At 44.1% G+C, this 13,330-nt stretch overlaps 2 protein-coding genes and 1 long non-coding RNA gene across 3 annotated transcripts; all 3 read left to right on the top strand.

The window, feature by feature from the left end:
• The first annotated feature begins 1,461 nt into the window (after window positions 1-1,461).
• LOC135822776 (leukocyte cysteine proteinase inhibitor 1-like) lies at window positions 1,462-3,078 on the top strand. The gene is made up of 3 exons (XM_065335602.1): window positions 1,462-1,622; window positions 1,901-2,008; window positions 2,617-3,078. The coding sequence occupies exons 1-3, from the start codon at window positions 1,539-1,541 to the stop codon at window positions 2,743-2,745; spliced, it is 321 nt and encodes a 106-aa protein (XP_065191674.1). The 5' UTR covers window positions 1,462-1,538; the 3' UTR covers window positions 2,746-3,078.
• Window positions 3,079-4,358: 1,280 nt separating this feature from the next.
• Window positions 4,359-6,930, top strand: LOC135822774 (uncharacterized). Its single transcript, XR_010554540.1, has 3 exons — window positions 4,359-4,647; window positions 5,790-5,897; window positions 6,609-6,930. It is a non-coding gene; the product is annotated as an uncharacterized LOC135822774 (long non-coding RNA).
• A 3,862-nt stretch (window positions 6,931-10,792) lies between these two features.
• LOC135822773 (uncharacterized) lies at window positions 10,793-12,760 on the top strand. Its single transcript, XM_065335601.1, has 3 exons — window positions 10,793-11,092; window positions 11,694-11,801; window positions 12,195-12,760. The coding sequence occupies exons 1-3, from the start codon at window positions 11,009-11,011 to the stop codon at window positions 12,321-12,323; spliced, it is 321 nt and encodes a 106-aa protein (XP_065191673.1). The 5' UTR covers window positions 10,793-11,008; the 3' UTR covers window positions 12,324-12,760.
• The last annotated feature ends 570 nt before the right edge of the window (window positions 12,761-13,330 follow it).

Raw genomic sequence — 13,330 nt, 5'->3', positions numbered from 1 at the left:
TGAGAGTGGCAATATGCAAAACTATTCTTGAATGATGCAAACGAGACCTGGAGCACGCAGATGAATATTTCTAAATTTAAAAAGGAACGTACTAGCAATTGTACATGTACATGCTGGTCAATGAACTATGATTGCGTGGGTCTAGTTTGTGCCTTGCACCATTTTGCAACCCAATTCTCACATTTCTACGGCTGCGCAGTGCCTGGTGTGCGCTTAACTCGCTCGTTCGGATTTCAATACGTCGCATTGTACAACAACTGGTGTCTGATGTCTCATGTGCTGGTGAAACTCTGAGTCACAGCGAGTTTGTCATCCTCTTCGACTAGTTGTGAGCAGCAGAGTACATGTACATGAAGGCTTTCTAGCCAGTCTGCCTTGGCTGTGGGTGATACCTCTGCTGCGCTGCCAGTCTGCCTTGGCTGTGGGTGATACCTCTGCTGCGCTGCCAGTCTGCCTTGGCTGTGGGTGATACCTCTGCTGCGCTGCCAGTGGTAGAGGCTCTGGTACCGGCTTAGCGTGCACGAGCGGTAAAAGTGACTGGAATATTGACTTGAAGTTGAACTTGCTGCTGTTTACCTAAGTAGGTATTATACATTATTACGCTGTTTTGTTTTTTTGCGTGTTTTTTCTTTCTTTTTTCTTTCTTTCTAGAACTTTGAGTTGAAGTTTTTGGAACACTTGGGAAAAAATAATTATTCATTGTGTTTATTTTGCCCGTAAAAGAGGCTGACTACATGTACATGTACATGTGAACAGGAAGGCTGGCAAGGGACTACAGTAGTTGGACATGATCAAGTGAAATGAATATGTCATGGGGGCTGTTGGGGATAGAACAGTATGAATGGGTTGCCGTCAGGAACTATTATTCTAATAGCTGTGGATAGTCTATTTTCGTACTATTGGTGGGCCCACGGCAGGCACAATCACCAGCCGAATTAATTGCAACGTAAAGTGTCAGAAGTCACTAGGCAGGTGTTTGGTTTAGCTGTAAGGCGGAAGGCATCCTCGAAAACTCGTCTCATACGTTGTACTTACATCAAATCCGAATGGAAGGATTGACAGTAATTGTGTGACATTCTGCACTCGACCCAACTTTGTATTACACCTGCATCAGTACACAACAGCGGCTGTGTGAAGTCTCCGTGGGCAGACGCTAATTAGCAACGTGACATGTTGGTGTCATCATGAAAGCCTCTTTCAGCGAAGTCCATTGCGCATTGCGAACTCTGTTTACTCATTCATGTTCCACGGGTATCAAGGGACTTCTATTAAAGTGACAAGCTAGTACTTGCAAATCTGGATTACCAAAGGCTTACAGTGTATGAACTGGCATCGCGGCGTGCGTTCAGATCTTCGGCTCGCTTGCTAGACTTGCAGTCTACATGTGGACACAGTGTTTCCTGCCCTTGTATATCAGACGTACGTACAGTGGTCGGAGAAAACTATATAAGCCGTAGTTTCGCCCTGCGCTTTTCATAACCGTTTGTTTCGCTTTGAGGACTTAGCGTGCTTTCCTATGATACCACCTCGATTTAATTATGGAGCAAAGTGCACAACTCTTGGGAGGATGGAGTCATCCACCGCAGGAGGCTAATTTGGGTGTCCAAGAAATCTGCAACCAGGTATGTTACATTCTCTGCTGTGAGCGGCACTGGTGCGTGGTACCCATGACGAGGGAGAGGGGGGGGGGGGTCAGAGACATAACTTAGGCAGTACAGCTATGCATGCTGAAGTTCTGCATCTGAACTATTCATGTATTCGAGCTACCGTCACTAAAATGTGCTATGATTCCAATTAGGATCCCATTGGTATGGTCTCGTAGACTACTTTCACATGTAACGTTAAATGAATATACCTGTACTCATTCATTTCTATTTTGTCTGTGCACCTCCACGCTCAGGTTCGAAAGGCAGTCGAGGACAAGATCAACGGAGGCCTGCAATTTGGGCAGTTTGTAGCCAAATTCTACATCGAGCAGGTTGTCGCTGGAATGAACTACCGCATCAGAGTGAGTAGAGTATTTGAGTAATATGTTTTGTCATAGCATTCTACACGTACTTTGTATGTACATGATATGTAAAAGCTGTTCAGCCCAAGATTGGAAAAACGGATGTTAAGCCCATGATAAATGTAGAAAGGAAAAGGATATATTGTATATTTCGTCTCTCCTTACTAGAACCTTCCGAGCTGGAAGGCTGTTGTTCAGCGCTTCGGAGATGTATTGCGTCCACCTATCAGGTCGTCGAATGTCTCAGTACTCTGTCAGTTCTGTGCCTAATAGTTGCACTTTCTAACTTTATAAAGTTCCTGGTTAAAGTGATATTACATGTAAGTCGTATCCATACGTCATTTCCCTCTCTACAGAGAAAGAGGTGGTTTTTGTTATCACAACCATTGCGGTATAAGAGTATAACCGTAGGTGGTACAAGAAAAATTGATTTATTCGTGCAAAGTCAGTCCCAGCTACCTGTTTCGACCTTGTTAGAGTCTCATTCATAGAAGCTTAGAGTCACTGAATTAAGAACACTGAAATGGAAGCCCTAAGCTCTGCCACATGTGTGTCGCTTCCACTGGCGCACGTATGCACAATTATTTGTACCTTGGGTTTGCTTACAGGTTCAGATCAATGACGTGTCTTTGATTCGCATCGAAGTGTTTCAAAGTCCGCTTTTGGACGGTGTGCAAGCTGCACCCGTGCTGGGTGAAGTCGCCGCTGATGGTCCTCTCAATAGCCAGCCATTCTGATGTGCAATTCCTCATGAAACTCAATAATATCAAATGTGACGACTTGGAGGTAATACATTTCTTCTATCCTTTGCTATTTAGATTTCCGAAGTCACTGATTTTACTTTTTGAACTTTTAGACTTCATCAGCTGTATCAGATTTCGACTTGGAATATACATGTACATTAATATGCCATTCTGATCAATAGACAGTATCTGTAGAAGTACATGTAGATGTACATGCCATCACGGATTCTTCACAATATACCGCAAAACACTGACTAACTTCGCATAATTATATCGTATACTCTGAGTGGCAGAAAGGCTAATGTGTAGGTTTTACCCGCAATCCTACATTCACGCAAGAGTTGATTCTAAGGCACACTGGTGCCTAGGGATTGTGTTCTTGCGTTAAGCCGCCTTATGGGAAGGCGTGATTGCGGAGCACTGTGTGTAGGGGAGGAAACTGAACTTTCATCAGTCTAGTAATGGTTAGATTAGAATATCATACCGTACTACTAGTATTGTTCAACATGGATCCACAATGATCCACGTTGGGGCATGTAGTGTGATGTGACCCGGGGGGGGGGGGGGGGGGGAGGGGGAGGGAGGGGGAGGGGGGGGGCTGAAAGGAGGAGGTGAAATTGCGCACAACAGATTCGAGTTTTCCATAATTGCTTGTTGGACTGTATCACTTGTGTCCTCTGGCCACATCACATCAGCCACTTATTACCCAAGAGATAAGATTGGAGTTCTCACAACGCGCAAGCCCTGCATGCTTGCATCCGTGTACAGTGGAACCTTCAAGCAGCACAACTTATAATAGTGAATGGTTGATGCGTGTACATGTTTTCCTGGTGTGCAGCGGAACAATTGAGCGTATGTACATGTACATGTAGGTACACTGATTCCTTTATTACATTTTGCACAAGTCCACTGCCCACTGAGCAATCACTGACTGAAACGCTTAGCAGACGTGCATTTGTACATGTATCAGTATCACGATATTGCAGAATGCTTGAAGTAGCAGCACATTTTAAATCATACATGGAGCGCTACCTAGATTCATTTAGCTAGCGATTGTACATACCTATTATGTCCAGTTCAACGGCTGTAGGTAAACCGCGAACTGTCACTGGTCAGGTGATCATGACCTTTCGTGACACGGCGGACCTGGGTCATATTAGACATTCTCCTGGAGAGCAGCTTTTTCTGAGAGCCAAACACATCTGGTTGTCATGTTCCTATCATAATTCATATGTACTCGTACATACATTGGTACAGTACTAATACACCTAAGTCAGTTACACAGACTTATACGAGATAGTCACTGATGATATACAGCTGTATGAAAATAATATATTTGAAGTTTTACGCTCCATTCAGTCACTACCCTTCAGGCTCTGGAGCCAGATGGAAATTTATTGTCCATTGTCTTTGAGATTTCGTGGATCGTACGTAACAGCTGGGTGCCAAACAGCAGCGCTTGGTCATTCAGGACATGACAAGTCCAGTAGTTAGTTCGTTGCTCAAGTCTAGCCATTCATCACGAGACGTTACTCAAACGTACTAGTACACGGCATAACGGCATTGTGTACATCCAGGTTACAGGATGCAGCTTTGTTGACTTTTACCCCAGCTGCCCCGGGTACATCCGCTGCCACACACTGGTGTGGAGCGCTATAATTATAGCTGTGTGTGCCGTCTTGCCTCAGTTATTACTCAGAAAGTGTTCTAGTTTACTTTGCTAGTAAGTAGTATGTACTAGTACTAGGCGCTTTTCAGCACTGTCATCGTTGCCATTGCACCATGGACCTGGAAGTACAGGCAGGGATTGATTTAGCAGAACAAGCCATTCTAATAGGAGGCTTGGATCAGCCACCTAAACCCGCTGATTCAGAAATACAAGGCATTTGCGACCAGGTGAGCGAAACCCACTATTTCCTTGCATATGATTCTATTACTTCGAAGTATGTTTCTCTAGTCAATGATTATGTGAAATGTACATGTTAAAGCTAGATTGTGCGATTCTTTACAGCGCTGTGGCGTGCAACTTCATCACCTTCAACAGTGCCCAGTGCCATCAGCACGGATCATGTATTAGTAGGTGTATGCTATCCTCTCCACAGGTGTTACCCTTCAAATCGCGGAACGCACAATAGATTTCAGGCATAAAGTTTTCTTTAGTGCCACTGTACATTAATTCAAAGACTTTCGGCGCAGTTGTCAATATTGCGTAGCATTCTTGCCTGGATCCTACACCACTCTCTACAGGTGGAGACTGGAATGAATGGATGTATTTCTCATTTGGAAATGAATGATCAATCTGTCCATAGTGGGCCATGTGCTTGGTCTAAACTGAGGGGTGTGTGTGTATTATTATTATATTATTATTATACGCACGTCCGCGTTTACGTCAACAGTAAGTCCACGTATTCGCATGTGCCAGAAGACAGGCAGAGTGGGCAGGGAGGAAAACAAAAATAAATGTAAGACAGCAGGCGATAGGCACATAACTCATGTTCGATGATAGGTGCTCAATGCACGGGATCTATTCGAAAGATCAAAAAAATAAAACAAGAATAACAGACAACGACGATAGGTTTGTAGCTCATGTGTGTGTATACTTTATTTATAGCGGAAATCGAAACAGGCATAATGCCTATTGACATTGAACCCACTGTGAATAAAATTTTAAAGGATATTGTGGAAAATAGAGGAAAGAAAACGGAAGGTTGTAATGAACAGGGGTGAAGGAGTTGTGCTATTAACCATGGGACAAGAGCTGCAACACATTTTAAACTTGGCTCATAGGACTACCTTCAACCTTCCTGCTCCTTCCTATACCCCTTTCTCAAATTCGCTTCCATGTAATGTAGGCCGTGTGCTTGCGTATTCAAAGCAAGTATACGCACAAGTACTGGCATGATGATCCCGTACACGCGAAGGGTGATGCACAGTAGAAGGAAATTTGATCCGAACCTACATTGTACACTCCATGTAGAGTAGGACTTGGCGTAATAAACCAATGTTTTGCATCTCAATTTGTATGCCTTCATGTGCAGGTCAGGAAAGCGGTAGAGGAGAGGGTGCACGGAGGAAAGCCGTTTGAGCAATACACTGCTAAAACCTACATTCGGCTGGTGACCACAGGAGCAGACTATCGCATCAAAGTAAGCACTGTTGTATTCGCTCAGCAAATGGCGAAAACTGTTGTAAGCCTCCCAGCCGGGACTTTCCCTCAACATGCAGCAGAGAGACTAGGGCGAGTAGGGTTCAGCAATTGCGCATACTGTTTTCTCTGCACATTATCTTGAAACACATTTTCAATATAGCTACAAAGAGGACTAATTCCACGGTAAGCGTTTCCTATAATGTCGACATGTATGTGTAAAATGTTTTACGACGATCGCAAGGCACACAACGAAAGGGAAAGAGAGTATTTGTTCAGCAATGCTTACAGCACAGTTACTCCTCTTTGTAGCTATATTAAAACCGCTGTCTCCGAAACTCTTGTGTACTTGTAACATTTTCAGCATGCAATTTGCATTGCCAGTGACTGTGCTCAGACGTGTTGGTGGTGTGCATGCTCCATTCTCTATAATTATGTGTCTGTGTGCATACATATTCTGTGTACACTGTACGTGATACATGTAGGCTCACAGTATCGACTCTCTCTATCTCTCTCTCCCTCTCTCTCTCTCTCTCTCTTTCTCTCTCTCTCTCTCTCCCTCTCTCTCTCTCTCTCCCTCTCTCTCTCTCTCTCCCTCTCTCTCCCTCTCTCTCTCTCTCTCTCTCTCTCTCTCTCTCTCTCTCTCTCTCTCTCTCTCTCTCTCTCTCTCTCTCTCTCTCTCTCTCTCTCTCTCTCTCTCTCTCTGCTGTAGGTGCAGATCAGTGAGGATGTCTTGATTCGAATCCGAGTATTCCTTTTCGTCCAAACAGCAGCGAAACCAATACCCCCTGAGCTTTTAGCAGTTGCATCTGATGGTCTTCTTAGTCAACCATTCTGACTTCTATTTAATTTGTATTTTGTATTTATGGATTCTCAATTCTGGTACATGTATTCTATTCCGTCGTACACCTTCAGATTTGAACTATAACATATGTTAATGGATGAAAATTGTATGATACGAGAGGCAAGACTATCATTCACGCACTGCGTAGATTTATGAAAATAGCAATCCAGGGTCACACTGGAGGAACATATGTTCACAAGACATAATTATTGATAGGCTGACAGGGCATTGACAGGGCATGACATGCTCTCTGGCCTATCATGACAGTTTTGTCTTGAAGTTGTTATGATACAACAGTCGAGGCAAAGAAAGTCCACACTGAATTATGCAACAGCTGTTCTTGATTTAGTGGATGGGGTGGCAGCATGCGTTGTATATGGATCAAACTAGGCCTGTCAAGGCAGCTGGAAGCAGAGTGCTCAGTGCACAAATGTGCAGAGCCTAGGCACCGGCGAATTACGCCGGCATAATGTGGTGGTTGAAAATTTGGAGCATAATTTGGCATTCTTTCGGAGGTAGGAGAATAACTACATGATTGTACCACAGTTCTAGTATGTAGGCTACACAATTGTGTACAATGCAACTGATCAGTGCTGGTGGTCTGCATGGTAAAGGGTTCGGAGGTCAAGCAGCTAGTGTTTTCAATGAAAAGCAGGATAGCAATCATGAAATTGTCTGCTCAGGCTCGTCTTCTTCAAAGCTCTTTCTCACACTGATACAGTACATGTAGCAGAATATGCGAGTGAATTAGTCTTTATCAGGTATTCCGGGGCGGATGAGATACTTGTGGTGACGGGTTATCCGCAAAACTCCGCGCAAATGTACATTATTATGCATGTTACGAAGTCATAACCTCTGGAAATTAGCAGCCATGATACATGTTTGGATATTGCGCTAATAATAATTCAGGTACAGTTGATGTCCGGTCATGATGGAAGGAGAGTTTTTTTTAGTGTTTATTTGAATTTGGATAGCTCAACAGTACACAAGTACAACTACTAAGAGTACAGAATAGAAGGCCCCGAGAATGGGAAACCAAAAAAAAACAAAACAAAACCAGCAACATCAATTTACTGATTATGCACATTGCTTGAAAGCAAATCACAACAATGATTAAGAGAGGTGTAACTACGAGAGAGATGAGCATATTATTCGCAGGGCGAGGCCATTAGGCACCGGCGGATTAATCCGGCATAATTATTGGCATGATTTGGTGGTTGAAAGTTTGGAGCATAATTTGGCATCCTTTCGGAGGTAGGAGCATAACTTCATGGTTGTCTTACAGTTCTACTATGTAGGCTACACAATTAAGTACAGTGAACAGCAGGGTAAAAATCATGACAATACATTGTGGTATGCTCGAACTCGTCCTCCTTGCACTTGGGGCAGACGAGATATCGATGGGTAGTCCGCAACATTCCGCGTACATGCACTTGTAAATGTACATTATGCATGACACGAAATCATGAAATTTAGATTTTAGCAGCCATAAAATGAATTCAGGCTATAATCTTTCGACAACTCCTACTGCAAATATCGATGTTGGTGTATGCACTTGATCTAGTGGATATTATTCTAATAATTTAGCAGTCATACCGTTGATGTTCGGTCATGACGGAAAGAGAGGTGGAGCTGCGGGAGAGATGGGCTGATCATTCGCAGGGTGAGGTTGAAATTTTGGACGAGTAAGACGACCACGGAGACAGTTGAACTTCTATGTTGATCTCTAGAATGCACGAGCAGCAGAAGTTATTTTGGCATGGGGATACTCACGTATTTTGTTGTACTTCGAATGGCCACTTGCAAGTACGAAAAAAGCAATGTTCCGAACTTTTAGGCTCCATAAGTACAAGAAAGTGGATAAGTATCCCCGCTTCCCAAAGCATAATAATTATGAAGATTTTGCGAGCATAATGCGAGAATCGATGAAAGCATATTTCCATGATTTCGCGAGCATAATCCTCCGGAGCCTAGAGGCCATTGACGGTGACATTGGTTGGACGAGTATAACGACTTGATTACGAAGACAATTGAACATGATAATTTTCTAAGGTAACTCAAACTCATTTTGGCAATAAAAAATCCTGTTATGTGATAGAATTAACACCAAAATTATTTGGCATGCACCCTCGATTCGCCGAGCACAATGGCGCGCTGTCTTCAGTTCTGCTGCTTCTTCTCCGTGATGTGCACACTTACACCTTCTTTCCCCCTCTGCATAGAGGTGACATAACTCGCTACCTTTTTTTGGCGCTACACTCCGCGTAACGCCATGGCACGCGCCCTCACTTCACAGAGCACAATGCAATGGCGCGCTATCTTCTGCAGCTTCTTCTCCGTGATGTGCTAGTTGCACCTTCTCTATCTCTCTGCCCCCCCCCCCCCTCTGCATACTAGGTGACATAATTCGCATCTTTTTTGGCACTACAATCTGCGTACACATATATTGCTCTTGTGTGGCTTCAACGGTATTCATTGTTATGAACTGACGATGGCCAAGTGCCAAAAAACACGTTGTAAAATGACGCAACTGGCTATGATGTGCAGCGGTATGAGAATGGGTGTGTTCGCTCGAATTCCTTTCAGAGATGAAGCTGCAGGAAGCCTCAGCCCTTCTTCAAAAACAATCTTTTTACGGAAGAGGTCAACTAATGAATAGAAGAAGTAATGTTTTCTCTTTTTCATGTTGATCTCTAGCATGCATGGACACCTTGGTATGGGAATGCTCATGTAACATTTTGTTGTACATATGGCCACTTGCAAGTACGAAAATGGCACAATTTTCCGAACTTTGAGGCATCATAAATAAAACAGAGTGAATAAGTATCCCGGCATCCCAAAGCATAATACATGAAAGCATAATTCCATGATTTCGCGAGCATAATCCGCCGGAGCCTAGCCTGTGTCCGGGGCTTGCAGGATCACCAGTCGGTAGCACGGGATGGTACAGTGTAATATCATCGGCGTACGTGCTCAGCTTAGTGCCTGGTGTTAGGCACTGGTCGATGTCACAGACGTAAAGGAGGAAGAGCGTGGGGGCAAGTATGCTACCCTGTGGAACTCCAGCTGAGGTTGCAAGAGGTGTTGATGTTTGCCCGTATATAACCAATTTGAGCTGGCAATTCGAGAGGTAGTTCGTGATCCACTGCAATAACGTCCCTCCGATTTGCGCTGCCTTGTAGATCAAACCTGCATGTGACACGCGGTCAAATGTGCCAGCCATATCCAGTGCTATAACCTGGGCATGGCCCCCAGCAGCAACTGTGCGGACCCATCCATTGTGCAGCGCCGTGAGGACATCATCAGTGCCTTTGGAATGGAATTCACGTGGACGCCACTGTCACTAGGCTTGCTGTACAGGCGGTGTGTAATGGTGCCGGCAGGAGTAACCTCAAAGAGAACGTCATGAAATGGAACAGGTCCATTTTCACTACTTTCGTACGTTAACTTGATAATAGGGTGCTGGCAATTGCAGTGGGCAAGTAATATACGTAGAGCAGCTAAGCCATAGATCCAAAAATAAAATTGTATCGTCGATGTACCTTGCAAAGAGAGTTGGCTTGAGAGTGGCAATCTCCAACATACGGGTCTCGGCGCAGTGCATGAAGATAATAGCAAATGGAGGAGCAAGTTGGTTGCCCATGGTAACACCTTCCTTCTGCCTGTAGACTTGATCTCCAAAACGTGAATAGTTGTGATTAAGGACAAGTGACAGTATACAGGCGACAATTCATGAGCAGAATAGATCATTATAATTTAATGTACGTGACCTCCAATACAAGCAATCCTTGTACTGTGATTGTAGTTCTAGTGTATAAGATCAGCGCAAAGCTGATACCCGGGAACAGAATGGAATGGTTATCCACCGTATGTTGTTACCTGACAAGAACACACCACATCTGCAAAACAAGAATCTTCTGTTGGCAATCATCGTCAAACTAAGACAGTTGATAAGGAATGCTGGTGTGGAAAACAAATGAGATGAGCCGTAACGTCAAGACGCACACACGCACACATACGCACCCACGTCTCATTCACAACTTGTAATATTCTGTGCCGGACTTCCGTTTCCCAGCTTTGTTGCAAAGCGACGAGTGGTCCCCAATGCGAACCTCAATAGTGAAATACCCGCACATCCGCCAACTGCGCGCACTATAAGCCGAGAGTGAAATATAAGCGTGGACCCAAGAGTTTCTTCCGTCAGACTTTTAAACTCTTAGTATATCCAGTTTTGCTATTTTTTGGTCCGATATCTTTGCGAATCAACCATGGCGCAAGGTCCAAAAATCATGGGAGGATGGAGCCATCCACCTAAGGAAGCTGATTTGGGTATAAGTGAAATCTGCAACCAGGTAAGCAGGACTATGTCGAGTGCTGCGAGTGCATTCTAAAGTGTAATTGAGCGAGCAGTAATGAAGTTTTCCAGGTGTGTTAGTTTCGCCACTTCACAGTGCAATGAATAGTACTCCATCCCGCATTCATATTTGTATCTGCAGCATAGTCAACTATACCTTTGTAATTTGTTGAGAAAGTTTTGAGACTTGACCTTGAAGTCTTTTCACCATACGCTGTCAAAAATCTCAACAAACCGGTTGGATATCTTAACATTACGCCTGATCCAGCTCTGCATAGGGTCTTGATCGAGCATAATCGAATCTTTGCCTCATAATACCGTACACATCTGAGGGAAACCCGGGAGTTGCGGGTACTCTCGGATCAAAAATAACGGTGCCCTGCCTCGAGAGCGGCCTTGTGCTGGTGTGGAGTGTACCCATGACATGATAAGATCCGATTACGCTCGACCAAGACCCTATACAGAGCTGGATCATGCGTTGCACACTCTGGGAGGCTATGTACTCTTGGTGCGACATAATGGGGCAAGTCCAATAGAACAATTTTTGAAGCTAGGAATAATTTTTTAATCTGCCTAACTGCGTGTGTAACTATGCCTAGGTTCGAATCGAGGTTCAGGACAGGATTAACGGAGGAAACCAGTTTGGAGAATTCGTTGCAAAGCTCTACATACAGGCTGTTGTGGCAGGGATGCTCTATCGCGTCAAGGTGAGAAACGTATAATGGAAACGCATTCAAAATGGGGTTTTCAACGCTAAGTCCCACAGCTTTGTCCAGTCCTGCTGGTAGCGCCGTCATGGGTAAAATTATGGAGGATATTGTTTTAAACTGGTTTAACCGAGGACGATGAAAGCAGTCCGGTGAGTATTTCTGGATTACACTCACACACGGATAAGGCGAAGATGCGACTTCACCGTTCTTTAAATCAGTGTCGACACAGTAGCACATACATGTACATTATAGGTACGTTGAAGGTAAGTATTGAAATGGACAAGAGTTATTCTTACTTGTAATGAAGGCTGAAATCTTAGTACTTTCCATCGTGCGGTTGATTGACCTCAGCTGTACGTCCATACATGTACTCTGCTGTCTATTATGCAGGTTCAAATAAACGACGTGTCCCTGATTCGTATCGAAGTGTTCCAACCACCACTTCTGGATGGAGTTCAAGGTCCTCCGCAGCTGAAACAAGTGGTCTGTGATGGTCCTCTGAATGACCAACCCTGGTGATGATCTGTTTATCTACAGCTTATTTCACTCTTGGTCATCGTCTATATTCGTGTTAAAACCTTTATTTCTTTGACCCATAAACTGCATCATACTCATGAATGACTGCAGCGACAGTACTGTGTACACTGTACATGTACATAAGCGATCTCAACCATCACAGCTACAGTACTTATGGTCTTTGTCTAATCTCGAAATTCTAACTACTGTTGGAAATCCCCGTTCTTCAAACTCTGTAGTTATTCTAGTATCTTCTAGCAAATTTTCGTATTTTCACGAATCTGTTTGTTCTGTAAATCGGCAATATAGACCTCATTGCCTTTTGAGTACGCGTTATGGACGTGAGTGTTGTGATTAATTGGTCATGTTATCTCGTTACATTAACTGACTGCACTCTCAGAGGTTTACATGTACGTACAGTGAACATAGCCAACACAAGAGCACCCTGTGCTGCGCTAGTACTCACAATTCATAACTGCATAATGGATACCCGGGGAAAGAATAGAACTGTCATTGGCCACGTAGTATTCACAGACGAGTGGCTTTCTGCAGTACTAGGGGATTGTTTGGCAGTTCTTCGTGCAAAGAGCCAGAGAGAGAGAGAGAGAGAAAAAAAAAAGAGAGAGAGGCAAGGGAGAGAGAGGGAGGGAGGGAGATAGATAGATATAGAGAGAGAGGGAGTCCGCAAGAGAGAGAAAGAGATAAAGAGAAGTGAGAGGTGGGGGTCGTCAACCGCCGTGTTGTCATGGAGATAGCGCTATTCACAGTTGATTTGACAAGGTACGTTCAGCTGGGCAAATATAGAAGACCTTCCCGAGTAGGTAAAATGGTCACGAAACAAACCATTTTCTAAAGAAACTGACTGCACTTGGGGAAATTAAGACACCTACCAATCTTATAGCACAGTACTGGCAACTGAAATCCGACCCCCTGAGCGATGAGCTCACATCGCAAAGACCCAACACCAGATGGTAAAACTACCAAACGGAGGCCGCTAGAACGTGAACCGA

Source organism: Sycon ciliatum, chromosome 8 (assembly GCF_964019385.1).
Source record: "Sycon ciliatum chromosome 8, ocSycCili1.1, whole genome shotgun sequence".
NCBI classification, from domain to species: Eukaryota; Metazoa; Porifera; class Calcarea; order Leucosolenida; family Sycettidae; genus Sycon; species Sycon ciliatum.
Note: the sequence above shows the minus strand (reverse complement) of the source record. Positions and strands in the feature narration are given on the sequence as shown.